Source organism: Barbus barbus (genome assembly GCF_936440315.1).
Source record: "Barbus barbus genome assembly, chromosome: 30".
Lineage (NCBI taxonomy): Eukaryota > Metazoa > Chordata > Actinopteri > Cypriniformes > Cyprinidae > Barbus > Barbus barbus.
Genome location: NC_136758.1, coordinates 17,289,172 through 17,316,792, shown reverse-complemented (window position 1 = coordinate 17,316,792; position 27,621 = coordinate 17,289,172). Strand labels below are relative to the sequence as shown.

At 37.2% G+C, this 27,621-nt stretch overlaps 3 protein-coding genes across 4 annotated transcripts; 2 read left to right on the top strand and 1 right to left on the bottom strand.

Annotated features, from left to right (window-relative positions):
• Positions 1-820: 820 nt before the first annotated feature.
• Positions 821-5,866, bottom strand: fam167b (family with sequence similarity 167 member B). The gene is made up of 2 exons (XM_079385925.1): positions 5,475-5,866; positions 821-2,985 (listed from the first exon to the last, which is right to left on the bottom strand). Exons 1-2 carry the CDS (start codon positions 5,775-5,777, stop codon positions 2,722-2,724), a joined length of 567 nt encoding a protein of 188 aa, XP_079242051.1. The 5' UTR covers positions 5,778-5,866; the 3' UTR covers positions 821-2,721.
• Positions 5,867-8,172: 2,306 nt separating this feature from the next.
• Positions 8,173-16,500, top strand: LOC306849980 (myotubularin-related protein 9-like). 2 transcript variants are annotated; one of them, XM_079385379.1, is made up of 11 exons: positions 8,173-8,616; positions 9,205-9,231; positions 9,860-9,968; positions 10,736-10,861; positions 11,626-11,799; positions 11,945-12,162; positions 12,268-12,429; positions 13,424-13,565; positions 14,548-14,768; positions 15,085-15,236; positions 15,430-16,500. In XM_079385379.1, exons 1-11 carry the CDS (start codon positions 8,432-8,434, stop codon positions 15,609-15,611), a joined length of 1,698 nt encoding a protein of 565 aa, XP_079241505.1. In that variant the 5' UTR covers positions 8,173-8,431; the 3' UTR covers positions 15,612-16,500. The 2 variants fall into 2 exon arrangements, with proteins under 2 accessions (XP_079241505.1, XP_079241506.1); XM_079385380.1 differs by lacking the exon at positions 9,205-9,231 and having other exon boundaries at positions 8,184-8,616.
• A 409-nt stretch (positions 16,501-16,909) lies between these two features.
• On the top strand, positions 16,910-27,519 carry LOC306850084 (L-threonine 3-dehydrogenase, mitochondrial-like). Its single transcript, XM_079385524.1, has 9 exons — positions 16,910-17,120; positions 17,306-17,441; positions 18,099-18,141; positions 18,383-18,453; positions 19,606-19,755; positions 19,902-20,074; positions 21,536-21,626; positions 21,784-22,053; positions 26,143-27,519. Exons 1-9 carry the CDS (start codon positions 17,067-17,069, stop codon positions 26,286-26,288), a joined length of 1,134 nt encoding a protein of 377 aa, XP_079241650.1. The 5' UTR covers positions 16,910-17,066; the 3' UTR covers positions 26,289-27,519.
• The last annotated feature ends 102 nt before the right edge of the window (positions 27,520-27,621 follow it).

Below are 27,621 nucleotides of genomic sequence, written 5' to 3'. Positions count from 1 at the left end.
TTTCAGATGATTTATAAATTTCAATTTCGACAAATCTAACATTTTGAATTCACATCAAATAAATCGATGAATAATTTAATGTTCAGTGAAAACACTGAATGAACAAAACTACTTTTATCTTTTATCACATTTGCACTCGAGTTCAAAGTAGGTTATCATGATGGTTTCTTTTAAGCTCTACAACGCAGAATGATACTTTCGTGGCACAGTGTTTGTTTTCTTTTCTAGGCCTCGAGGGAATCTGTATCTGGAACACAACTAAACACCTTTTGTGTCTTCTCATGTGACATAAATAGTTCACGTTTCTGTTTGAAGAAGGAATCTAAAGCAGCCCTCATGTGAATGTTCAATGAAGGTACTTGCCCTAATGCCACTGGGTTTACGAGATGTAAACTTCAAAAGCTTGTAATATCAGTGTTGAGAACAGCTTTAGGAAAGATGGCTTTCCCTGTCAATGTCTCTCACTCTTTCTTTCTCTCTCCCTCCCTCCATATATTTATCTAGCATGAGATCATTTCTTGGCATATGTCACATGGCTGCTTTTGTCAGTCAGTGCCATCACTGCAGTTACAATCAATAAAGCAATTGGTCCATTGTTTGACTCATCTACTGGTAAATGCAGCCTAAAATCAACTATTTTCATTTGTGTGATAGCACAGCATATAAACCCTCTGGGTTTATTCATGTCAGGATGTGCAAGACGGAAGAATCTGAGCAAAGCGAGATAAGAGCTGCTCAAAACAGTTTGGATGATTACACAAATACATAAATCAACACAATACTGTGAATAAATTTTGATCAACGGCAAAATAATCATTTTAAATACTTGTATTTACAAACATAAAATTTATTTACAAACTTAAAGCAACAATGTTCTAAAGCTTCATGGCTTTTTATTGTAAGTGAATGAGTTACAGTGAATGAGCAATGTTTTTCTCCTTTTCTTCTAAATTACAATATCAATCACAATATATCTTCAAAATAACTTTAAGGCATTTTATTAATTTAAGGCAAATTTAAGGCATTTTTAGCCCTGATGTGCGAAAAAGAAAGTCAGTCATTGTGTTCGATAAACAGATGATTGAAAGCAAAAGGATGTTTTATACCCTTAACAGTGCACTTAAACATTTGTACATCAAACATTTTATTAATTAAAAAACATTATATACACTACCATTGAAAAGTTTGGGTTCTGTAAAATTGTTTGTGATATTTTTGAAAGAAGTTTTATATGATCACAAAGCCTACATTTACTTGATCAAAAATACAGCTGTATAAAACTGTAATATTGCGAAATATTACTACAATTTTTTTTATTTTTTTTTTATTTACAAGTCTATTTTGTTATATTTTAAATTGTTATTTATTCCTGTGAAGGCAAAACTGAATTTTCAGCCATTACTACTGTCACGAGTCCGGGCTCTGCAGTTCTTCCTTTCTCCTCCCGGACTCCATTCCCCTAACTCCACACACCTGTCGCATATCACACACACCTGTCACAAATTACACTCCCAGCTGTTCCCCATTGTCATGGACTATTTATACACCACACTCCCACTGCTCTGGCTGGTTGAATTAATTGTAATTATTTGTATTAATGGTATTTGTTGTAGTTGCGGTTGAACTCTGGGGATGTTGCCGTGGATGTATCCCGTTTCTGAATGTGTTTTTTTTTTGCCTTGTTGGCTTTTTGGTTTATTAAATATATCCTTCCCTGCACTTGGACCCAGACTTTGTCTTTTCCACAGCGCTCTCTCAGTGTTCCGTTACAACTATAGTATTTAATGTCACATGATCCTTCATTTTTTTTAAATGTAAAAATCTTTTTTTTTTTTTTACTTTTGATCAATTTAATGCATTCCTGCTGAACCGAAGTATTTATTTAATATAAAATCTATTAAAAATTGGTAACATTCATTTAGTCCCAAGTTGAAATTTGTCAAATTATAAGGGTTGTCTTTGATATGTTGTTAACATGGAGCTTTTGGCATAAGCACTTACAGTATTCATGCACAAATGCAGTGCTAAATTTCCAGTGCTTGTAATAAAGTAAACTAAACATTAATGGACTCACAAAGGAGACTATAAAATCTTCTGACCTGTCAATAACAATTTCTCCAAGCACAAGATTCTCAACAACGTACCCTCAACTTATTTAAGACCAACCACTGACAGCGGGCTGAACAGACCAGAGACTGAGATTAGCTTTTCAGTTGTTGCAGCTCTGAGCTGTACAGTGGGGGCTGTTTTAACTCCCACTTCCTGTGAGGCTGCTGCTTGGGATCACAGCCAAACCGACAAGAGAGTGTTTCCTCCTCTGAGCATTCAGGAAAGCTCATGGGAGTGTGTGCCAATCACACGCCTTTTGACACAAGCAGGTTCCTCCTGATTCTCAGATCAGTTCAGCAATTTTCAAAAGTAAATATAAACTCTTTTTTCAACTCTGCATGGGGACTTTCTCAGACCTGTGGTCAGTCCGCATTCACAAGTGGTTTAATAGTTGTATCTGTATTGCTGGTTACTGCATTTTCAGATATGACCACCTGTAGTCAAATCAAAGAAAGTACAATAAGTACTTTTTAAAGGGAAAGGGAAATTTTAAAGGGTGTTTTTTTTTTTGCAATAGTCCAATTTTAACACAGAGACAAATCTTTGGCTTCCAGTGTCAATAAAAGCTGTGCATTGAGTTTTCTTGAGGGTCGTCTCTCCTCGCCGTGCCTCTCAACAGAGTGAGAATCGTCTGGAGTTGAGGTTCATCTTGGTGAGACCAAGATGTTTGAGAGGGGTGGACAGAGTGAAGGCAGCTTTCATGGGGATGTCACACAGCAGGTCCGAGTCCTCCTCGCACTCCTCCAGCTCATACGTGGCATCGTCCAGCATCTCTTTGTGACGATGACACATCTGCTCCACCTTCAGCCTGTGGATCTCCCCCCGTAAGCGAATCAACTGCCGTGCCAGACGGTTATCCTGCATCTGCATCTCCCTCTGAAGAGCGATGAGAAAGAGAGAGGGAGAACCATTTTATAGCACACACATCAAGTCTTTGATAACCAGCAGTAATTATGAGATTAAATTTTCAGCAGTCACACATGCAAGGAACTGAGCACACCTTTCTGTCAAACACCCACTCAAGTTTCTGCACCTGTGTGGCATTTAGGTGCAATATGCCAAGAGACGAAAATCATGCCACCTGTGTTGTATATGTACCATACTATGTTTAACCGTTATATTACATATTTTACACTAGTATATTCAGTATATAATTTACATATATTTTATATAATTTAAGTCATACACTAGGATTCAAAAGTTTGGGCTGGATAAGATTTTTTTATGTTTTTGAAAAAAAGTCCCTTATGCTCACCGGGGTTTAATTTACTTGATTAAAAATATCAAAAACAATATTTACATTTAAAATAACTGTTCTATTAGAATATATTTTAAAATACAATTTATTCCTGTGGTGGCAAAGCTGAATTTTCAGCCGCTATTTCTCCAGTCTTCAATGTCATGTTTGTCTTAATATTTTTGTGGAAACCCTGATACATTTTTCAGGATTCTCTGATGAATAAAGAGTTCAAAAGAACAGCATTTACTTGAAATAGAAATGATTTGTAACAGACAGACAGACAGAGACAGCCAGACAGACAGACAGAGACAGCCAGACAGACAGACAGAGACAGACAGACAGACAGACAGACAGAGTCAGACAGACAGACAGACAGACAGACAGACAGACAGACAGACAGAGTCAGACAGACAGACAGAGACAGCCAGACAGACAGACAGACAGAGTCAGACAGACAGACAGACAGACAGACAGACAGACAGACAGAGACAGACAGACAGACAGAGTCAGACAGACAGACAGACAGACAGAGACAGCCAGACAGACAGACAGACAGAGACAGACAGACAGACAGACAGACAGAGTCAGACAGACAGACAGACAGAGACAGCCAGACAGACAGACAGAGACAGACAGACAGACAGACAGACAGACAGAGTCAGACAGACAGACAGACAGACAGAGACAGACAGACAGACAGACAGACAGAGACAGCCAGACAGACAGACAGAGACAGCCAGACAGACAGACAGAGACAGACAGACAGACAGACAGACAGAGTCAGACAGACAGACAGACAGACAGACAGAGACAGACAGACAGACAGACAGACAGAGACAGACAGACAGACAGACAGACAGAGACAGACAGATAGATAGACAGACAGACAGACAGACAGACAGACAGAGACAGATAGATAGATAGATAGATAGATAGATAGATAGATAGATAGATAGATAGATAGATAGATAGATAGATAGATAGATAGATAGATAGATACACTCTAAAAAACGCTGGGTTATTTTTTCAACCCAAATGCTGTGTTGAGACCGCTGGGTAGGACGTTGGGTAGTTTTAACCCAATTTTGGGTTGGGAATTGGTCTTGATCATAACCAGATGAAATGATAAAACAGACTATTTACCTATCCTTACTGATGTGGATGCACCTCTATCTGAAAATGGATAGATAATAATTAAATATTTTCTTTTTTCAAATGTTTTTCTCTTTTTAGGCCACTGATGAAGAACAGGCAGTGACTGGGATGAATGCTGGTCAAAGAGGAGAATTACATTTCCCCCAATGCCCTGGATGTTGTAAAAGATGTCACATGAAAATTGTCATGAAAGAGATCATGAAAATTGACAGTGATGCATGATCTGTATTCATGGACTTTGAAACAAACTGTAAGTGTATAATTTGTAAAAACTAAATGTTAAATGTGTTGTTTAGTAGAAATGGATTTTACACGCTGTCATTCATACACATGCTCACATTCTTTCACACACATGCATCTGTTGAATGTTATAATATCAGTCTTAATTGTGGTTTATTTGTGTACTGCCATGCCAGAATAGTTTGTAAAGAACTTAACAATTTACTAACTGTACAATTATTGTATAATAGTGTTTTTGTATATTTTTATACAATATATAAAATTTACCAAAAAAGTCAAATTTGATCAGAAGTTATATTCAACAAATGTTCAATGCTTCATTTATAAACTCTGTAGCTGTTAATGCCATACTTTGCTGCATTTCTTCTTGCATGCATTTTTGACTGTTTTCCCATGTTTTTAATAAATATTTACCTTTTGAAAGTCATTCTTTGTGTGATTTTAAAATGAGCACAATTTGTAGGTTTAATGTCTAGCTCGATTTGGGATCATTTTAGCCTAGCAATGTAGTAATTTTAAACCATAAAAAGCAACCCAGCATGCTGGGTTAAACATAATAAACCAAATTGTTGGGTTAAAATAACCCAGCGCTGGGTTGCCAAAATAACCCAAATTGGGTTGTTTTTAACCCAGCAGTTTTTAGAGTGTAGATAGATAATACACAATGACCATTTCTAAAGTTAGTCCAAAGTTTGAATAAAAATAAAATATAAACGTATGAATACAATACCAGTTCGTTTCTGAGCCACTCTAACGCGTCGTCTATAGTATCAAAGCCGCATATATTCTTATAAGGCATCCCATCTTTACAGATGTCAGATAGCTGAGTGTCTTTCTCCACGGATCCCGGGCTGCTGACATTTGAACCGTGTGTGGCATCAGTCCACGGGCGAGCCTGCAGCCGCTCCTTCCATTCTAGGTACGACGGTCTGCGCGTTTGGAGTTTGAGTTTCTCTGTCAGGGCTTTTACGCTATCCAGATCCTCCATATCGCCCTCTGAGCTCTCGTCTGCTCCCAGCTCTCTGAACTCCATCACTGAGCTGCTTTTATTCCAGACTGGCGAGACTATAACTGCTCAGATATGTGCTCTGTGCCCGATCATGTGCACGAGTGATTAATCTCAAGAGGTGTGCTGTGCTGCTGATGTTTATATAGACAGAAAAGTGACCGCCCATGTTCTGCAGCCTAATGACAGAGTATCAGTGTTTAGATAGTCTGAACTTGCATGTGGCGGCCAAACGCGACATTTCGTGTTCATGTGGAACTATGAGGGCCACTGACACCCTTAACCTCTCATGCGTTCAGAACCACCTTGAGAAGTTTCACGAGTCAGGACAGACAGTTATTAATAAACTATCTGTTATCACAAAGGCAGCTAACTAAGGAATGACAATTAAACATTTAATTTATTTATCTTGTGGCCCAAAACTCGTTCACACTGCTTCTAGTTCAGCGAGATTTTACCAATAATCCAAAGTGAGTCTTTGTCAGCTGTTTTACGACGGAGTGTCTCCATCTCCTGCTTATGTTGAGAAATTGCAGTAAGAATCGTTTTACCAAGGAATTTAAATCTAGCATTAGATTCAGTAAGATATGAATGATTTATTCTGAAACAAACGCTATAGGCACATTAGTGGATTTTTAAACTGGGACCCCCAGAGGGCTGCAAATGGGGTCCTCAAAAAAAAAATAAAGAGAAAAATAATCTTTAAAAAGATTTATAACTTGTATATAGCTCAGTCAACATCTGTCGTTGTGTATATCTGCACATATAAGCACAAGTAGCCTAATTGCCAACTTGTGTCTTCGGAACTGTTTACGACAGAATGTCTCCATCTCCTGCTGATGTTGAGGAATTGCAGTGAAAATCTATTCAGCTAGGAATTACAATCAGACAGGCATTAATGGTGTGTTATTGTAAAACGAATTGTAGGCCTATCGGTTTTCAAACTAGGGCCCTAGGGACCCCAGAGATCCGCAAGGGGGTGCTAGGGGGGTCTTCGAAAAAGTTAAAAGAAACATTGTGTAAAAAAGATATTTATAAATGTAATATTTAAAATATTATTAACATATAATAATCATATAATAATAAAGTTTGATCATAAAAAAATCATTTAATTCTACTGAAGGTAAAAAGCAAATATATATTCAGAGCCTTTAAAAAGTATTCATACCCCTTCATTTTTTTCACGTTTTGTTATGTTGCAGCCTTATGATAAACTGCTTTGAATTACTTTTTTCCCACATCAATCTGCACTCCATACACCATAATGACAAAGCAAAAACAGAATTGCCACAACTCTGTAAATTTATATATAAAAAAAACAAAAACCTAAAATAAGCACATTGCATAAGTATTCATACCCTTAACTCAGTATTTAGCTGAAGCACCTTTACAGCCTCAAGTATTTTGGGTAGGATACGACAAGCTTTGAATTTGGCAATTATCTGTCATTCTTCTCCTCACCTCTTCACCTTTCAAGCTCTGTCAGGATGGGGGCAGGCACACATTTTCAGATTTCTCCAGAAATATTTGTTTGGGCTCAAGCCCTGGCTCTGGCTGGGCCACCGTCCCTGCGCTCTTGGGGTAATTTTGGTTGGCCGGCTACTCCTGGGAAGGTTCACCACTGTTCCATGTTTTCGCCATTTGTGGATAATGGCTCTCACTGTGGTTCGCTGGAGTCCCAAAGCTTTAGAAATGGCTTTATAACATTTTCCAGCCTGATAGATCTCAATTACTTTCTTTCTCATTTGTTCCTGAATTTCTTTGGATCTCAACATGACGTGTAGCTTTTGAAGATCTTCAACTGAACTCAAAGATCTTCAAAGGTGTGATAAACCACAGTTATGTTTTAACGGGAGAAAATTTTGCCAGGACATTTGTTCACACAGGGCCATGTGGGTTTGGATTTTGTTTTCACTTCATAAAAAAAACCTTCATTTAAAAACTGCATGTTGTGTTTACTTGTGTTATCTTTGATTAATATTTAAATTTGTTTGATGATCTGAAACATTAAAGTGTGACAAACATGCAAAAAAATAAAAAATCAGGAAGGGGGCCAACACTTTTCACACCACTGTATATATATATTATTTTTACAGTATAGAAATGGACGTATGCTTATTAGGGTCCATCGCAAGGCTATTTTTTTATATTTGAGGGTGTATGGCAACTTGCATTATTAAATATAAAACGAATATCTAGTTGGTTTTTTTAAAGTAAAAAAATAATAATAAATGAATATGAGAAGAATATAAAGAAAAGAAGAAAATAATAAGATTTGTTTCTTTATTTGTCAAAAGCAGACTAATTCTTACCCTACAACTCTAAAATGTCAGGAAGAATGATTACAAAAAAAAAAAAAACGGTAATAAAAATAAACACAAACATCACAAAAATGGAGAAGAGGGCTGGGACTTAAAGAACGGAAACGAAAGTATAAAGAAGCCAACAAAATGCTTATGAGTCGCGCGAGCAGACACACCTCCCGTCGCTCGCGCCCAGTCGCTTAGTGGGATTTTATATTTGCCAGCTACCGGTGAGTTTTATAACTGCCTAAATTAACGGCAAAGGGTGGGACACAGTTTTGTAGAGGATTAGCGGAAGACAGAGTCCCGCGTGGCTCGCCCACCAACTCTCTAAACTCAGCTTGAGAAGCACCAGATGGTGGTTGTTATCGTTGTGAAATGGAGTTGTCGGAGCACATCAAGACCGCTAATGTTGAAGATGTTACCCTGAGAAGACCTTTCCATCCAGCGCTGAGAGGAACCCTGTGCGTTACCAGCCACCACCTTCTGTTCTCAAACAGAAAGGACGAAGCTTCCTGGCAACTTCTCATTCTCCTCAAGAACATCGATGCCATTGAGAAAAGGTAGAGAGACAGCTGTTCTCATCAGCTGGAGTCCAGGTTTGACCAATGGATGTTTGTGCTGTAAAACTAGGCGACGGTAATTAGCCTGCTGATGGAAAAATATCTCAAACCAGCCTTAGATGGTTTGTTGGTTTTATCTGGTTTAAGATGGTCTTCCAGCAGTAAACCAATTAAGACCATCTTAAATTACATTTTAAATATTTTACAATTATTACTCTACAGAGCTATTTGTATCTGATCTAAAACTTCATTTTAGTTTTGTTCATGTAGCCAAATATTTAAGTTGATTCAGTGGTGTTAATATCGCTGAATTTAAATTTTACAGTATCAAGTACATTTGTTTCAGGAGGATTTTTTTTATTGATGTGTATATTGTTTATCACTGCTGAAACACATTCAGCACTTTATTACAGCAAATTAAGACACACGTTCTTTGTAAATGCATAATTCATATTCTTATTCATCCATGCATCTGTTTTTGAATTTTATTTGGGTCACAATTGTGTATCTGTTTGATCCCTGAAGTGACCGGCTCTCAACAAATTCTCTCTTTCTCTAATTTCACCAATCACTTTTCCTGCATGTCAGTGTCGAGAATCTTTTCGGATACCCCAGGTACACTTCTAAAGCAGGTCCAATGTTTGACTTTTATTGCTCCTTGAAGCTGTCATTTTATTCTGATCTGGGATCTGCTGTTAATTTATACAGTAAAGATAAAAATCAGGAGATTAATGGCAGCGAGCAGCATCTTGTGTCAGAATAAGAAGGCATCTTTCAAAATGAGCTGTGCTGGCAACATGCTCTTAGCTTATGGCAGAGAGAAAAACAGAAAAAAAGAGTATTTTGCAAGATATTGGTGCTTTGCAATGAGTATTTACGCAACATATCATATCTCTCTGATATGTTTTTTTTTGTGTTTTTAATGCATGCAAAGCAACAGTGTTTATGAACATGAAGTGTTATATATATTTGTGTTTGTAATCTAACATCCAAATATGGAGAGACAAAAAGAGAGACTGTTAGCTTACATTCTATTAAAGTTAAATTTAGAGCTCAATCATGCCTCTGCAATTTATCTCATTGTCTCTCTGCTAGCTTTACGCTCAAGGCTTGTTTTTGCTTCCTGTTTCTGTCTCTTCTGAGGCCCCAGAGGAGATGATTGTATGGAATTTGAGAGTGTGAGAAAACATGGAGGAAAGTACTTAAATGTGTGTGGGGGTGTTTGTATGTGTGTCTGATATAGGGCTGTGGGATCCTCTGGTACTATCACCATTAAATGTAAGGACCTGCTAGTTCTTCAGTTGGAAATTCCTGGAATGGAGGAATGTCTGAACATAGCCAGTTCTATAGAGGTACTAAATATAGCTATCACTAGCCATGCTTGTTACAAAGATTAGTATTAATATGGCTAATATTTAGGATTCGGTATACTACTTTTCAAAAGTTTGGGGTCTGTAAGATTCATCAAAGTTTTGAAAGAAGTCTATTGTGCTCACCAAGGCTGCATTTATTTGATTAAAAAAATACATTTGAACAGTAATATTGTGAATTGTTATAAAAAAAAAATGAAATATCTATTTATTATATGAATATATTTTAAAATGTAATATGAACAAACCCCCTCAAATCGAGCAGTTTGCACCGATATTACATTTCTGCCTTATTATGGTTGATAAGTGTCAGCCAGTATTAAAAAAAAACAATTCAAATTCAAATCAATAATTTACAATGTAATAAATATATATTTTGAGATTTAATAAAGATCACATTTAACAGTGTCATTATAATATTAGTTTATAATGATTCACTTTAAATGAGCATTAGATTATGGCAAAGGTTTTGATCTAAATCTTAAAATAAAGGAAAAATACTGTGCACACTTCAATATCCAATATTGGCCAAAAACAATCAATTAAAAAATAACCTGTTAAAAATCTCCCACTGTCAGTAGCAAAGTATCCTGGAAAATCCTGAATACTATGTGTAATTACAGATTGTCATTAAAGATGATTTTAAGCATGCATTCTAAAGACAGTCTTTACCCTAGAAATAAATGTTGAGTCCAGCACTGCCTCAGCTGTGAGTGAGAGTAAACTAATATCATCTCATGTCTCTGTAGGCTCTTTCGTCTCTGGAAAGTGTGACAGAGATGTATCCCTTCTTCTACAGACCGACACACCTTACTCTGCAGGGCCCATGGGGCCTGTCCTCGACAGAGCAATATTACAAACAAACAGAAAGGCTGGTGAGCTACACACTCTTTAACTGTACTTTTCTTTCTGTCTTTCACTTTCACTTCCCTTTCCTTCAGTTACTGTCACTCTGTGTTTATCTTGCTTTAAAAACCACACACAAGGACAAACACAGACAAACGATGCTGAAAAATATTACTTTAAAGTCAAATGTTACCTAATATAAGCTATTGTTTCATTTCCTGAAAGAAAGACAAACAGGAAGCACTTTGTTTGCCACAGGAAACTAAAAGCAGTTGTGGGACATGGGCAACACTTAAATGCACAGGAAATAAAGCAATGTTTATTCATTCTAAGTTTTTCTGCCATATGCAGCTTTTTTTCTTCTTTTCTTTGCCTTATTTGTCTCCATAGCTTTCATTATCACTCATTGTCATCTAGCAGATGTTTCACAGCCTTTCATTTTTTCCATAATTGTAGATGTTTATCTCTAGCCACTGACGTCCTGTCTATGGCACAACATCAATTTGTATCATAATTACAGTGTTTTTGTTAAAAAAAAATCTGTTTTATAGTGTCTATCTTATATAAAGTTATTGTTTTTTATTTATATTAATTTTTAATATTTTCTTATGTGCTTTATGTCATTTTAATTCATTTTTAAATATTACTGTTTAGGTTTAGTTTAGTTTTCTTTACTAGTTTTTCTAGTTCGTTTTTTATTTATTCATTAACAGTAATGTATGTTTATAACTTATGTATAAGTGTACACATGTGCATGTTTGTGCATGTTCATAATGTGTGTGTGTGTGAGCAGTGGGACAGGTGGAGAGTCAGTAAAGTAAACTCAGATTACTCTGTATGCCCATCGTATCCATCTGCGGTCATTGTGCCTCGTGAGGTGGATGATGACAAGCTGATCCGCTCAGCCAGGTTCAGACTGGGCGGCAGATTTCCTGTGCTCTCCTATTGTCACCATAGGAATGGAATGGTGAGTGTAGGATGTTTTCTTACATCTCAAATATATGAGTATGTAACCATAAATTGGTATAAGAACTACATTTCTCATTAAAGCAAAAAATACATAATACAGATCAAAATGTCCAAAGTAAAAGTTATTTGTACCCATCGCCTAGGTCATCATGCGAAGCAGTCAGCCTTTGACAGGAGCCAATAAGAAGAGATGTAAGGAGGATGAGCTCCTTCTCCAGGCTGTGATTGATGGGTCAGAGTTGGGTTACATCATCGATCTACGTTCTGCCCAGCAAGCCCAGCAGGCCCGGATGACAGGAGGAGGTTTTGAGTCTAAATCCTGTTATAGCCACTGGAAAAGAATCCATAGACACCATGAAAGGTGAGAGGGAACATTAGTCATTTTAATAGTGTAAAAAAATATGTGACCCATCTGACTTTGAAAGACAGTTTGCTACGATTTTGCATGTAATCATGTCATTTACAGGGGTAAAGTTGTGCAGGAGAGTCTTATTAAGCTGATTGAAGCATGCAGTGACCCGTCACATAGTGTGGACCGCTGGCTCAGTAAATTGGAGAACTCCAAATGGCTTTCTCATGTTCACAGTGCCCTGTCCACTGCAGGCCTCGTGGTAGAGTGTGTGGAGAGGTGGGAAGATCTTTTACTTTGGTCTTTTAAAGGTGCACTACGAAATTCTGGGCTGTCTGTCGCCATCTGTGGACAATACATAAAATTGCAGTTTTATTAAATTAGTGTAGTAGGCTTTCTGTAGTGACTCAGAATAAGGCAAGAACATGGTTGACACGTTTTAATGTACTGGCTTAAATAATTTCTAATGAAACATTAATGGCAAAACATCTGTATTGCACTTTAACTGTCCTACATTCCTAACTGTTACATTCTGTGTCCTATTATTTTGTTCATTGTTTTGTGTGACTAACAGATCAATACATGCTATGTATATTGTATGTTGTGATGCTTTTTATGTCAGTTTTGCTTGACCAGCATATCTATGAATTTGTTTCTATTAAAATTTGGTGTAGCATTCACCAAAAGTCACTGAATAATTTAATAATGTAGGATGGTCTAACTGATTTCAGCTATTTTTTTTAGCTTTCTTGAATGTCTTCTGGTTGGTACATTTTCTTTATATTACATTTACAATGCATACACTACAGTTCTAAAGTTTAGGGTTGGTAAGATTTTACAAGGTTTTTGAAAGAAGTATCTTATTTGTCTATAAGTCTATATTTGATCAAAAATAGATTACATTTTAAAATAACTGTTTTCTATTTTAATACATTTTAAAATATAATTTATTCCTATGATGGCAAAGCTGAATTTTCAGAAATCATTGTTATATGCTTATTTGCTGCTCAAGAAACATTTTTTTATTATTTTTTATTATCAACAGTTGTGCTGATTAATATTTTTATGGAAACTGAGATACATATATTAGGTCTACTTCATTACTCTCAGATGTACTGTTTTATTTAGTCTTTTTATTTCACCCTGTGCTTACACATGACTCGGGATGTGTTTTTCTGGCGTGCGGTCTGTTTTTGAAGGGTGGTCACTGCAGGCCCATGCATGGGTTTGAGATGTATCACTCAGGTCTGTGGTCTGTTTTTTTTTTTTGCAGGGATGGTCATTCTGTGCTTGTGCATGGCTCTGAAGGGACAGACAACACACTGCTGGTGAGCTCATTGGCTCAGCTTATCCTAGACCCCGCCTCTAGAACTGTCACTGGCTTCCTCTACCTGCTGGAGAAGGAATGGATACAGGTGAATGTGTGTTTGTGTGACATAATGTGCGATTAGGTATGTGTGTGGTGAATTTTGTTAAAGTTTATACTTTACTTACTTTACTTTTGTCATTTAGCAGACGCTTTTGTCCAAAGCGACTTACAAATAAGAAAAAGTAACTAAAACTAAAAAGTTACAACTCTATAAATACTATCTACCCACATATTTAAGAAAATAAAGAAATTAAATAAAATTAACACATGCATATAACAACAACATTTCAATAATAAACATATCAATGAAAAAATTAAATAAAAAGCTACTACTATCCCTTGCCGGTGTCCCTGCCCGGTGGAGTCGCACGGTAGAGTCGATGGTCTTTACACTCTTTACTTTTTTACTTTTGTCATTTAGCAGACGCTTTTGTCCAAAGCGACTTACAAATAAGAAAAAGTAACTAAAACTAAAAAGTTACAACTCTATAAATACTATCTACCCACATATTTAAGAAAATAAAGAAATTAAATAAAATTAACACATGCATATAACAACAACATTTCAATAATAAACATATCAATGAAAAAATTAAATAAAAAGCTACTACTATCCCTTGCCGGTGTCCCTGCCCGGTCGAGTCGCACGGTAGAGTCGATGGTCTTTACACTCTTTGGTCTTCACACTAAGAGGGCTTCACACGACGACTGCCGCGACCGCTGCCGCGGTATAATAACCTTTATTATACCAAACCAACAAATGATCATTTCAATTCAGCTGGACCCACTTTCCTGTTTATCAACTACAAATGGCCAAGCAAGTGCACACACTGACAAGATACACGATACAGTACGAGACCAAACGCGATTTCAGCAACTCTCATCCTAGTAAACAAAATAAGCGAACATGTTAAACAATTTATGAATGCATTACAACTAAAAAGAACTTGCTTACTAAACTACTATACCTAATATTAGTCTCAGATCTGTTTGTGAGAAAGTTGATGAGTTGAATGCTTGTTTCTCAGGCTGGACACTCATTCCAGCAGCGCTGTGCTCATTCGGCATACTCTCATGCCCGTCTGAAGCAGGAGTGCCCGTCCTTCCTGCTGCTGCTTGACTGTGTGTGGCAGGTGTGGCGGCAATTTCCTCTTGCACTGGAGTTTAGTGAGGCACTGCTGCTCCGACTGGCACAAGAGGTTTACGCTTCTAACTATGGAACCTTCCTGTGTAACAACGAGCAGGAGAGGTGGGCACAAATTACCATTATATGACACTCATTATACACTACTATTCAAAAGTAAAATGGTACTTTTGCCTACCAAAGTTGCATTTATTTGATCAAAAATACAGTACAACAGTAATATTGTAAAATATTACAATTAAATTAGCTGTTCTGATACATTTTAAAATCTAATTTATTCCTGCGATACTCCAGTCTTTAGTGTCACATACTCTTTTAGAACTCATCCTGATATGCTGTTTTGTTGCTTAAGAAACATTTCGTATTTTATATATATATATATATATTTTTTTTTTTATTATTATTTTTTTTCCTGAGTTAGATGTGCTGCAGGAGTGAAGGAAAACACACACTGTTTGTTTCAGTCACTGTTGAAGCCTGATATTGAAGAGCAGTACCTCAACCCACTGTATGAACCCACTGATTTGGCCATTTGGCCCTCAGTACATCCTCAGTCCTTACAGCTATGGACAGGTGAGTTACTGTTACAATGTGATAAAATGACTGCTAAAAATGTAAAAGTTAAAAATGTTAAAAATGAATGATAAATTATGAAATTTCTGGGTATTATTGGTTTGTAAAGTCAGCTCCACTGATTTAGAGCAAAAGAAAAAACATATACTTCCATCCTTAATGTCCTCATTATCCGTGTATGGTATTTTGGTAGGAATGTTCCTCAGGTGGACTGAGTATGCGCAGAACATGGAGGAAGCTCGAGAAGAGGTGTGGAGCATTGTGAAAGAGCACCGTGAGCAAGCTGGACCCGACCGGACCAATAACACACTTAGTACACACTGTGACTCCTTGACCCCGTTTGAGAACCTCATGGATGAGCTGACTATCTTGTGAACTCATGGTTGAAAGGATGTGTAGAGCCTGCTACTACTACGTGTTTCGTTGCCAATCAGATATACTGGCATTTAAAGAGCTTTTAGATGTAATGTCATTTACGATAGCCATCATTGACTAATAATCAGACAAACTTGTATTACAGCCTTCAAGCTGAATTCTAAACAGTAAACAGTCCCAAATAGGGAAAAATGTGGGTTTGTTGTATTGTGTTTGAGTAGTCTGTTGTTGGAATTTACTGTGGTTACATGAGACAGCATCAGTCATGATGTTTTACTGTAAACATTTTTCACACTGTTATACAGCTGAATGTTAAATGGAGTGAATGTGAGAAGTCTGAGGACCTACCAGAAGGTGTTTTTAAACATGCTTGAGAAGTTACAAACAGCATTTGCAGTTGCACAGCTCTCTGGAATACTTTATTCTGATTGGTTAATTGCCAGATGTAGTGTTAAAGGGATAGTTCACCCAAAAATGAAAATTCTGGGTGAACAAGCCCCTCATCATGGAAAACAGGATTTAAACTCAAATAAATATTTCATATCCATGTGTTTATTTCTTTGTTATGTAGCCTATAAGCTGGATCATGTACAGTGGTTATACTCAGGAAATAAACCCCTTCGAGGTGATACAACATTACTGTACATAATCCTTGCTCACTTGATGCTTCTGAGCAGAGTCAGAAATTAAACTGGGGCACAACAAAATAATGTCACCAATTCTATAGACAGACATTCCAAATGTGCAGTCAAAAATGCTCATGTAGTGAATTCCCATGTTTTAATCTGTTATCATTTATACAGTAGTGAATTGTATAATCTAACATGGGGTCCAGTCAATTATTTTTTAAATTATTATCAATAAATATTATTAAAATGTGTCGAAGCAGAGTGCTGTATTTGATTTTGAATTAATTTTAGAATTTATATTTATTTTACGACCATAATTTTCCTATTCAGAAATTATATTATATTAAATTAGTTTACATGCTTGATATTATATTAAAATACTTAATATTTCACTATAAAACTTGGTAATTAAAAGGGGAATCTGCGAGCGCGCACGCGCACACACACACATTTCACTATACACAATAACATTTCACTGGCCAATGAAGTCCTCAGGGTAAAGCCCAGCTCAGCTAAACTCACCCACACAATATAAATCCGGAGTGGGCAGCCCGTCAGCAAGTTTGCCCTCTTGTAGCGCTAATAGACACCACAATCACTATTACGCGACCATACGTGCTAGTATAAAGATAAAACTACATTTCCCAGCATTCTCTGCTCCGGCAGCTTGTCTATCCAATGGTCATTCGATGCGCTTCTCTGGCAACCAATCGGACAGTAATCTCTTAATTCTAACGGGTAAATACCATGAAAAGCCCTCTTATCAGCACTATTTACTTACTTAATTTTCCACCTCCGGATACACAACAGAAATGTTGTGATTTTGATGCAAGACACGTGTTTCACATCGTTACGGATTTCAAGTTTTGATACGCTCGAGGTGAGATAATGCGCTTTTTCTACTTATTTACTCACGTTCGTGTATCAGTCAACTCACTTTTAAGGATGCAATTACGACTTGGCCGTCAGTTTAGCGCAAACTAAAAACGAAAAAGTAAAGATTTGTTTGGACGTTTTCTTTCTGAACTATTCATTCGGTTAACTGATATGTCTTTTATCTGACAGATGCTGTCAGGTGTTCGCTCGTTGTGTAAAGGTTTGTCGGCTCGCGGCATGAGTTTATCGCCGCGTCAGATCAACCGATTGCCGAGCAACGAGTCCTCCGAGCCTCCTACGGACAGTCCTCGAGTCCTCATCACAGGTGCCATCTGTTTCCCAGCTGCTTAAATAACGTGTGACAAACTGTAGAGTTTTGGTTGAAATAGTATTAGTTGCATCATGTCTTCTGTTTTTGTTTTCCGAGCCTCGTAAGAGACAATCCTATTGATCGCCATGACAATAGGTCGGGAATAAACTGTTAAAAGCGCTCCGCGTGCGCACAATGGAGCGCGCGACTGTTTTATGCTTGTGCAACAGAGTGAGTAAATGGACTGTCAGTCGAAGTGGAGCTGAAAAATGTCTGGACAATAACAATCACGGAGCTTATTTAAAATGTACTTAGGCTTGTTTTTGAATCTGCTACTGCCATTTTGTGGGCTTTTCGCTCTACTTCATTTGCATGTGCATTGATTTGCCATCCCATGCATCAGTCTAACAGTCACTGAAATATAAACTCTATTTTTAGTGGTCTACAGGAGTTGATCACACATTATGTATGGTATCATGATTTCTTTTGTTGTGCATTTACCTTACCTTTATGCATTTTAATTTAAAAAATATTGCAGTAACATTTTTCATTCATATTTAGATTTCATTCAGCTTGGTGCTCTGTTGTGGCATTGTGAGTGGTGACGTTTCTGGTTGTAAAATGCGTGTTTAAGCTTCTTTCATTGTTTAAAGTGTTGTTCTCCTGTTAAAGGTGGCCTGGGGCAGCTTGGAGTTGGACTAGCTGAAATGTTGAGGTTAGTGAACAGCTGAAAGAAATTGAAAAAAATTTGAAATCAGACTCCAGAACACATAGTTTTTACATCTTTGCATAGACTGGATATTTGCCTTGTCTTTGCATAGATGTTTGCTGTGCATATATAACCTTTTTTCATTTTCTTAGGTAGATTCTTTATAATTCTGTAAAAAACAAATACCATTTAACATTTTCTGTTGTTTATTTTGATTTGTAATTATATTTCATTCCTTTTACATCAGGAAGCAGTATGGAAAGGAAAACGTCATTCTGTCAGACATTAGGAGGCCTCCTGCTGAAGTTTATAACATGGGTATGTTGACACTGAGACAGATGTCCAGCTGTGATATGGGTAGGTGGTTGCATCAGTTGCAACATATATAGAGCCACATGGACAGTGTGGTGCCATCTATTAAAGTTTACAGTAGGAGTTTTTTTTTAATCATGTGGCTCTTATATTTCAATTTCAGTAACAATAAGTTAACATTCAACAATAAGTGGGGTGGTGATGGCGCAGTGGATAAGACACATGCCTTTGGTGTGAGAGACCCCGGGTTCGAATCCACTGTGAGACACCAATGTGTCCCTGAGCAAGACACTTAACCCCTAGTTGCTCCAGAGGCGTGCGACCTCTGACATGTATAGCAATTGTAAGTCGCTTTGGATAAAAGCGTCAGCTAAATGAATGAATAAAAAACATTCAAGGTTAATGAAATTGCTAACATGAAAAAAAATTTATTAAATGCATTAAATGTATTAAGTACAATTAATTTCTACATATTCTAATTTCTACTCTGCTCTTTCTTAATTTTTAATCAAATAAATGCAGCCTTGGTGAGCATAAGAGACTAAAAACATAATGACTCCAACTTGTTGTATTCTAGATGAATAAATTACCATAATTGTATTTCGAACATTGAGCAATATGAATTAACATGAATGTACTAACCTGTATTAAAGAGATAGTTCACCCAAAAATGAAAATTCTGTCACCATTTACTCACCCTCAAGCAGTTCCAAACCTGTATGAATGTCTTTGCTCTGCCGAACACAAAGGAAGATATTTTGAAGAAAGTTTGTAACTCTCTTTTGGGGCACCACTGACTTAGGAAAAAAAAAATACAATGGAAGTCAATGGTGGCCCAGAACTGCTCTGTTTCCCACATTCTTCAGAATATCTTCCTTTGTGTTCGGCAGAGCAAAGACATTCATACAGGTTTGGAACTGCTTGAGGGTGAGTAAATGGTGACAGAATTTTCATTTTTGGGTGAACTATCCCTTTAACTTAGTATCATACTGTAAATTTTGTACAATTTATGAGTTCCTAATGTTAATTAATTGAACCTTATTTTAAAATAAACTATTAACATTTCAATCACTATAGCCTCATTTATCTTCTGAAGTAGCCAATATGACTAAAGCTCTCGTTTAACCTCCAGCGTCTGATGGGTGATCCTCCTTACAGGTCCGTTTGTATACGCTGATGTGCTGGACTATAAAAACCTGAGGGAGCTAGTTGTGAATAACAGAATCACCTGGCTGGTGCATTACAGTGCATTACTCAGTGCTATCGGGGAAGCTAACGTGGCTCTCGCCCGCACCATCAATATCACAGGTGGGAAAACTCAGTCACACATGTTTTACGTGTTTATGACTACCTAATTTACAATGTAAGGTTTCCACTATCCCTGACGTCCCACATTCTGTCCTTCTCCTGTTGCCCCGTCCCGATCTTCTCTTCTCCTCCCCCTTTTTCTTCAGGTCTGCATAATGTGTTAGATCTGGCTCTGGAGAACTGCTTGCGACTGTTTGTACCCAGTACCATCGGAGCATTCGGCCCTTCATCTCCCCGTGACCCAGCACCTGACCTCTGTATCCAGAGACCTCGCACCATTTATGGGGTTTCCAAAGTCCATGCAGAGCTGATGGGGGAAGTAAAGATTTATGTTTTTTATGTTCTAGTTAGTCTAGGGAAAATTATTAATACATATTATATTCTTTAAGGTTTTTTGATGTTGTTTTTGAAAGAAGTCAGTGTTGAAAACAAGTTTTGCTGCTTTATAGTTTTTGTGAAAACTGTAATTTTTTTCAGAATTTTTGATGAATAGAAAGTTCAGTGAACAGCATTTATTTTAAAGTATTAATTTCTTTTTCTTTTTAAAATTCATTTACCTGAACTTTTAAAATACAGTGGATCAAAGTTTCTGCAAAAGCACTGCAAAAGTATCTAATGACTACATTATATTTTAAAATATATTAGAATAGAAAACAGTTCTTTTAAATTGTAATAATATTTCACAATGTTAAATGCAGCCTTTATGATCATATACACTACCAGTCAAAATTTTTGAACAGTAAGATTTTTAATGTTTTTTAAAGAATCCTCTTCTGCTCACCAAGCATGCATTTATTTGATCCAAAGTACAGCAAAAGCAGTAATATTGTGAAATATTTTTACTATTTAAAATAACTGCTTTCTATTTGAATATATTTTAAAATGTAATTTATTGGTGTGATCAAAGCTGAATTTTAAACATCATTACTCTAGTCTACAATGTTAGATGATCCTTCAGAAATCATTCTAATATGCTGATTTGCTGGTCAAGAAACATTTATTATTATTATCGATATTTCAACAAGTTGAGTACATTTTTTCAGAATTCTTTGATTAATAAGAAGATCCAAAGACCAGCATTTATATGAAATAAAAAAGCCTTTGTAACATTATACACTATACCACTCAAAAGCTTGGAGTCAGTATAGGGCTTTAAATTGATCAAAAGTGAGGATAAACACATTTATGATGTTATAAAAGATTTCTATTTGAGATAATTGCTGTTCTTCTGAACTTCTGAAAAAATTATACTCATCTGTTTTCAACATAATAATAATAATAGTAATAAATGTTTTTGAGCAGCAAATCAGAATATTATAATTATTTCTGAAGGATCATGACTGAAGTAATGATGCTAAAAATTCAGCTTTGAAATCACAGAAATAAATTACATTTTAAAATAAATTCAAATAGAAAACAGTTATTTTAAATAGTAAAAATATTTCAAAATGTTACTGTTTTTACTGTACTTTGGATTAAATAAATGCAGGCTTGGTGAGCAGAAGAGACTTCTTTAAAAAACATAAAAAATCTTACTGTTCAAAAACTTTTGACCGGTAGAGTAAGACTTCTTTCAAAAACATGGTGTGTGTGTGTGTGTGTGTGTGTTTGTATGTATATATATATATATTATATATATATATATACCCACACACACTTTTTTGAAAATAATATTGAAAACAGTCATTTAAATATTCTTCATACGCTTAATGTGAACTATTTATCACATGATATATAATTACAAAATGACAACATCCTAATTCTTTTCTGATTGGATCAGTATCTCCACCATAAATATGGCCTGGATTTCCGATGCTTGCGATACCCAGGAGTCGTTTCTGCCCACAGCAAGCCAGGAGGAGGCACTACTGGTAACCAGCCACTCTGCATTTCCTCACTAACAAACACAATCTTTAGTTGTACATAAAGACACACACCTGCATTCACCCACTCATTCATAGTTTGTCATTTACTTGCAGTAAACAACATCTGACCTGTTTTATTATATATATGTCCTCTTTTACTCAGATTATGCTGTCCAGATTTTTCATGATGCCCTCAGCACCGGCCACCATGAATGTTACTTGCGCTCCAACACTCGGCTTCCCATGATGCACATATCTGACTGCCACAGGGCCACCATTGAGTTCATGCAGGCCCCTGAAAGCCAACTTTCCCTGCGCACTTATAACATCGCAGCCATGAGCTTCACACCTGAAGAAGTGGCAGAAGAGATTCGCAAACACCTGCCCCACCTGAGGGTCACGTACAATCCTGATACCATCCGACAGACTATTGGTAAGAACAGCAGTGAAAGAGAGAATGACCTTTTGAAAGTATTCATAATTTGGAATATTTCAAGTTCAAGTTCAAATTACTTTATTTGTCCCCAATGGGGCAATTCGTTGTGCAACAGAGTAGTATAGTACAAATCACACACAATCAAATCAAATCAAATCAAATCACTTTTATTGTCACATCACCACAGCACGTGTGCCTTCGTGAGTGAAATTCTTGAGAGCGTGCTCCAGACACTGCAGAAACAATTTACATATAGACAATTTACATATAAACAATTTACATATAGACATTACCATACATACGTACAGACTTATACAGATGACAATGTGTAATATACACATACATATACTCAGTACACATAGTGTACTATTAGACAGACATACAGTTACCGATACACATTATACACAGTATGCAGTACACATTCTACGTTATATACACACAGTAATATGCGAAGATGCAGCAGATTATATATAAACCGGATGTGCAAATGTCATGGATGTGCATTGGATGGTATCCAGTGCTGGCAAAAAGATTGTTGTATTTGTGCAGTAGTGTACTGGTAGTCCAGTTTGAACTGTATTGGAATTAAAGTGCAGTGCGTGGTATATTGTAAAGTGGGAGTGTGCTGTAGGGTGTATTAGTTTTTACTGTTCATTAGCCTGATAGCCTGAGGAAAAAAGCTATCCCTCAGTCGGCTAGTGCGGGATCGGATGCTGCGGAGACGTCTTCCTGAGGGCAGCAGAGAGAGCAGTCTGTGGGACGGGTGGCTGGAGTCATTGATGATCCTCCGGGCTTTCTTTATACACCGCCTGGTGTAGATGTCCTGGAGGGAGGGAAGCTCACCTCCAACAATGTGACGGGCAGTTCGCACGACCCTTTGCAGAGCTTTGCGGTTGCCAGCAGTGCTGTTTCCAAACCAGGCGGTGATGCAGCCTGTCAGGATGCTCTCCACAGTGCAGGTGTAGAATGATCTGAGGATGCTGGGGCTCATTCCAAACTTCCTCAGCCGTCTCAGGAAGAAGAGGCGTTGGTGTGTCTTCTTCAGCACTGCATCTGTGTGAGCGGACCATGTGAGATCCTCAGTGATGTGAACACCGAGGAATTTGAAGCTGTTTACTCGCTCCACAGGTGTCATGTCGATGGTGATGGGTGTGTGTTCTCTGCTCTGTCTCCTGAAATCCACCACCAGCTCCTTGGTCTTGTCGATGTTGAGTGAGAGGTGGTTCTCTTGACACCATTTAGTCAGGGTTCTCACCTCCTCTCTGTAGGCCGTCTCATCGTTGTCAGTGATCAGGCCTATCACCGTTGTGTCGTCAGCAAATTTGACGATGACGTTGGAGCTGTGTGTTGCTGTACAGTCGTGTGTGTACAGGGAGTACAGGAGTGGGCTGAGGACGCAGCCCTGAGGAGCACCAGTGTTGAGGGTCAGCGGGGATATCACACACACAATACAAAGATTGCCTACCTTACAGGCATGGCTAAAAACAATAAAAAACAATAAACAATCAATAATAGTAAGTCAATAAATTATCTATGGTTCTTTATAGAATTTAGAAGCAGAATGGCAGCAGGTACGAAAGAGTGTTTATATCTAAAGCGTAGTTTAAAGCATAATCCCGATGGCAACATCTGAAATTCAGCCTGTAAGGGATGAGAACTATCTGACAGGATAGATTCAACCCTTCTTAACATCTGCTTCTGATAAAGTTCCTCCAGACCTTTCTGCTTAGAACCTGTGATGCAGCTGCTCACCTTAATTAATCTTGAAAGGGAGTTTTTTTGTTTTACAGTAATGGACCCATACCAGCACATTAAGGAGAAGGTAACAACCGACTCAACAAAGGACCTATAGAAAAGGGTCAACAGAGTCTTGTCCACATTAAACTTTGCCAGCTTCCTCAGGCAATACAGGCGCTGCTGGCCTCTCTTGCAAAGCAAACTGGTATTAGACTCGAAACACAACTTATCATCAATAATAGATCCTAAGTACTTATACTCTGTAACAACCTCTATTTCCTGACCATTTATACTAGATTTTTCAATGTTAGTGACATTGCGCCTAAAATCAATACACATGTCCTTGGTCTTAGAGGCATTCAGCTCAAGAAAGGCATCCTGACACCATGTTACAAAATGATCAATGACCGGACCCTGTGAAGTTTCTTCATTGTTCAATAAGCTGACAATAACCGTATCATCAGCAAACTTCACAAAGTATCGGTTTTCAGTCACAGAGCAACAATCATTAGTGTACAGAATATAGAGGAGGGGGGAAAGAACACACCCCTGCGGTGAGCCAGTTGATGTGAGGGCCAAGTCAGAAAGATGGCCATTTACTCTCACTCGCTGGGATCTACTTGTGAGGAAGTCCAATATCCAACCCACAAGGTTAGCCTCCAGTTTGAACTGATGCAAGAACTTCTCAACCAACAAGTGGGGCTGAATGGTGTTAAAGGCTGACGAGAAATCCACAAACAGTAGTCTGTCATGGTTTCTGTTGCCCTCAAGGTGATTAAGAATGAGGTTGAGTACTGTTACAGTTGCATCCTGGACCCCTCTGTTGAGTCTATATGCAAACTGTAATGGGTCGAGGAGGCAGTTCGTCCTAGATGTCAATTCTCTCTTGATCAGCTTTTCAAAGGACTTCATCACAAGTGATGTAAGGGCTATGGGTCTGTAGTCATTTAAAGTCTTAGGGTGGCTAGTCTTAGCAACAGGGACTATAATTGACTGTTTCCACAAGTCAGGGGAAACATTCTGTTGGCATATAGATTGATTAAAACTATAATTAAAAATAGGGCCTAGCTGTTCCGCACAACAAGAAAGAACACGGCTGCCAATATTGTCTGGGCCCGGACTTGTTTTGGCTTTGCAATATTTAAAGGTGTTCACAACACTTTGTGCAGAGAAACATATTGGGGCTGGGACAGTAAAGACTGTTTTTGGCCAACAATTTCGTTGCTAAAATAATATTTGTCAAATCTTGAATAAAATGTATTTAGTTCTTGGGCCAGAGATTATTTGACAAAAAAGAACAAATTCTAAAAAAGTAACTCACCCTTCATTGGAACATATTTGGAGAGATTTAACATCATTTACTCACCAATAGATCCTCTGCAGTGAATGGGTACCGTCAAAATGAGAGTTTAAACAGCAGAAAAAAACATCACAATAATCCAACTCCGGTCTATCAATGTCTTATAATTATATGTCTTATAATAGTGAAAAGCTGTGTTTTTAAGAACCATATCCATCAAAAAGCATTAACTTTAAACCATTGCTTCTTACCAAAATATGAGTTCATAATAATAATGGTTCTTCCAGTGAAACAAGTCTATCCCCTGTTGTCCTCTCACATATGTTTTGGACTGTTTTTGCTCTGTGCATATTTCTCTCCTGATTCAGACAAGCTTTCGCTTCACAAGACAATAATTGATGGACTGGAGTTGTATGGATTATTTGTGGATTATACTACGGGGGCCATTGAAAGCTTGAATCTGATTGGCTGCCGAACGTTCTAAGGTGTGCAGTTATTTTCAAAGAAATGCACGGCGAACGTAGTTCCAGGCAGGTCTTGGCTGCATTACATGTCGGTATCACTTAGCCAAATGATTTGAGTTATTTCAAAGGTCCTTACAGCCTAAAACAGCAAAAGAACAAAACCCACAATGACACTGGCAAAACAAATAAATATAGTAAACCATTATTTTCTAAGAATTCAACGACCCGTCGTCAAGTATTCCTTACTTATTGTGATGTTTTTAACTGTTTGAACTTATTCTGATGGAACCCATTGACTGCAGAGGATCCATTGCTGAGCAAGTGATGTAATGCTAAATTTCTCCAAATCAGTTTCACTGAACAAACAAACTCATCTACATCTTGGATGGCCTGGGGCTGAATACATTTTCAGCAAATTTTCATTTTTGGGTGAACTATTCCTTTATATTAAAGTTCTTGTTTGATTTGTGGAAATAATGTCAGTCTTGGTCATTGTCTATCAGTATGTTTTTCTTGTATAATGAATTATTATTATTTTTTTTGCAATGATCCAAATGTTCATAAAATGTAATGTTCACTCTATAGCGGACAGCTGGCCAGTGCGGTTTGATGACTCTAACGCACGTCAGGACTGGGGCTGGAAACCTGCGTATGGCCTGTCAGAGCTGGTCACAGACATGCTGACCTCTATCCGTGAAAAGAGAACCAATGCAGGACAACCTGTCAGCTAGCAGGTCTTCTCAGGAACGGAAACAGATCACCAGCAACTTTCCAGTACATTTCCAAACTCATCTATCTCAAATTTAGTAGCTGTTTCTTTAGACCAGGACTTTCCATCAGTTAGAGAACTCCTGACACTGACAGTTCTCTAAATATGTATGCTTGTGAAGAAAACATGTTAACTAACAGTGAAAACTCACATTCTTTCAGTCTTTCTTCTCTGTGATCTGTTCTTACATAGTTTTTAAATTGTCACGGGACAGGGAAAAACAAGGAAACAACAAAATTCTGATGAATACAGTATAATAATAGTAATAATAATAATAATATCATTGCACATATTAGAGATGAAACAGTCCAATTTAATTATTTTAGAGACATCATACACTATATTAAATATCAAGGTCAGCACTGAGAAAAATTCTGGCAGGCCCAAACTTCAATAATCTGAAGTTATAATTATGACTCTGCTTTCCTAATCCTAACCAATCCTAACATTCTGTTTGGGAGGGGTTGAATTTTGACCCCACGTATGCTTCATTTGTACAAATACAGTAAGGACCACTAGAAACCTCACTCTGTGCTCTGTCTAGACCACTCCATGTATTGTGTACAAGAGGAAGTTTGAACACAGAAAATACTTTAAACCACTGCTACCTTTAGTGTGAATCAAAAGACTGCCTTTTTTTCCAGCTACTATCGCTGAGGAAATCACAGTTGCCTGAATTTTGGGTTCTGTTAAACCCACTTTTGTCTATATTGGCTTTATTATCAAAGGGCATTCACAATGCATAGTGTGATGGTGTGAATTAATCTCTCAGCATTGCTCATGTATTATTATATACCGTTAAGAGTTTTTAACACATTTTTGGTTGACTCAGAAGAGCAGAACTACTGGATAAAACACCCAAAGCAGCCTTGCAATAGTAAAGGGGGTGTTCTTTGGCTTTGGTCTATCTGGAAGTCTTCTGTATAGACTACTGGTGCAGACAAATAAAAATGACCTATTTAAGACGATATACAGAACGACTCACCTTTCTTCCAAAAGCAAGTGTGATTTCCGTGTTAAAAGTTGAAACTGCCTTAATTTTCAGTTATTATTTAACCTCAAAAGTTGTTAACGAATCTCATTAAGAACTGATGGAAAATTGCAGTGTATGTCAAATAAATGGCTTTAATACAGCAAACAGTTTATGCATGTCTTTGTTCATTGTGACGAAGTAGTCACAAATAATAAACTCTAACAAAATAACATGAAATAAAATGTGTTTGATATTTCATTTCATGATAAATTCACTATATTATAAAATATTATGTCACTAAATTAAAAATAAAAACAAAAAA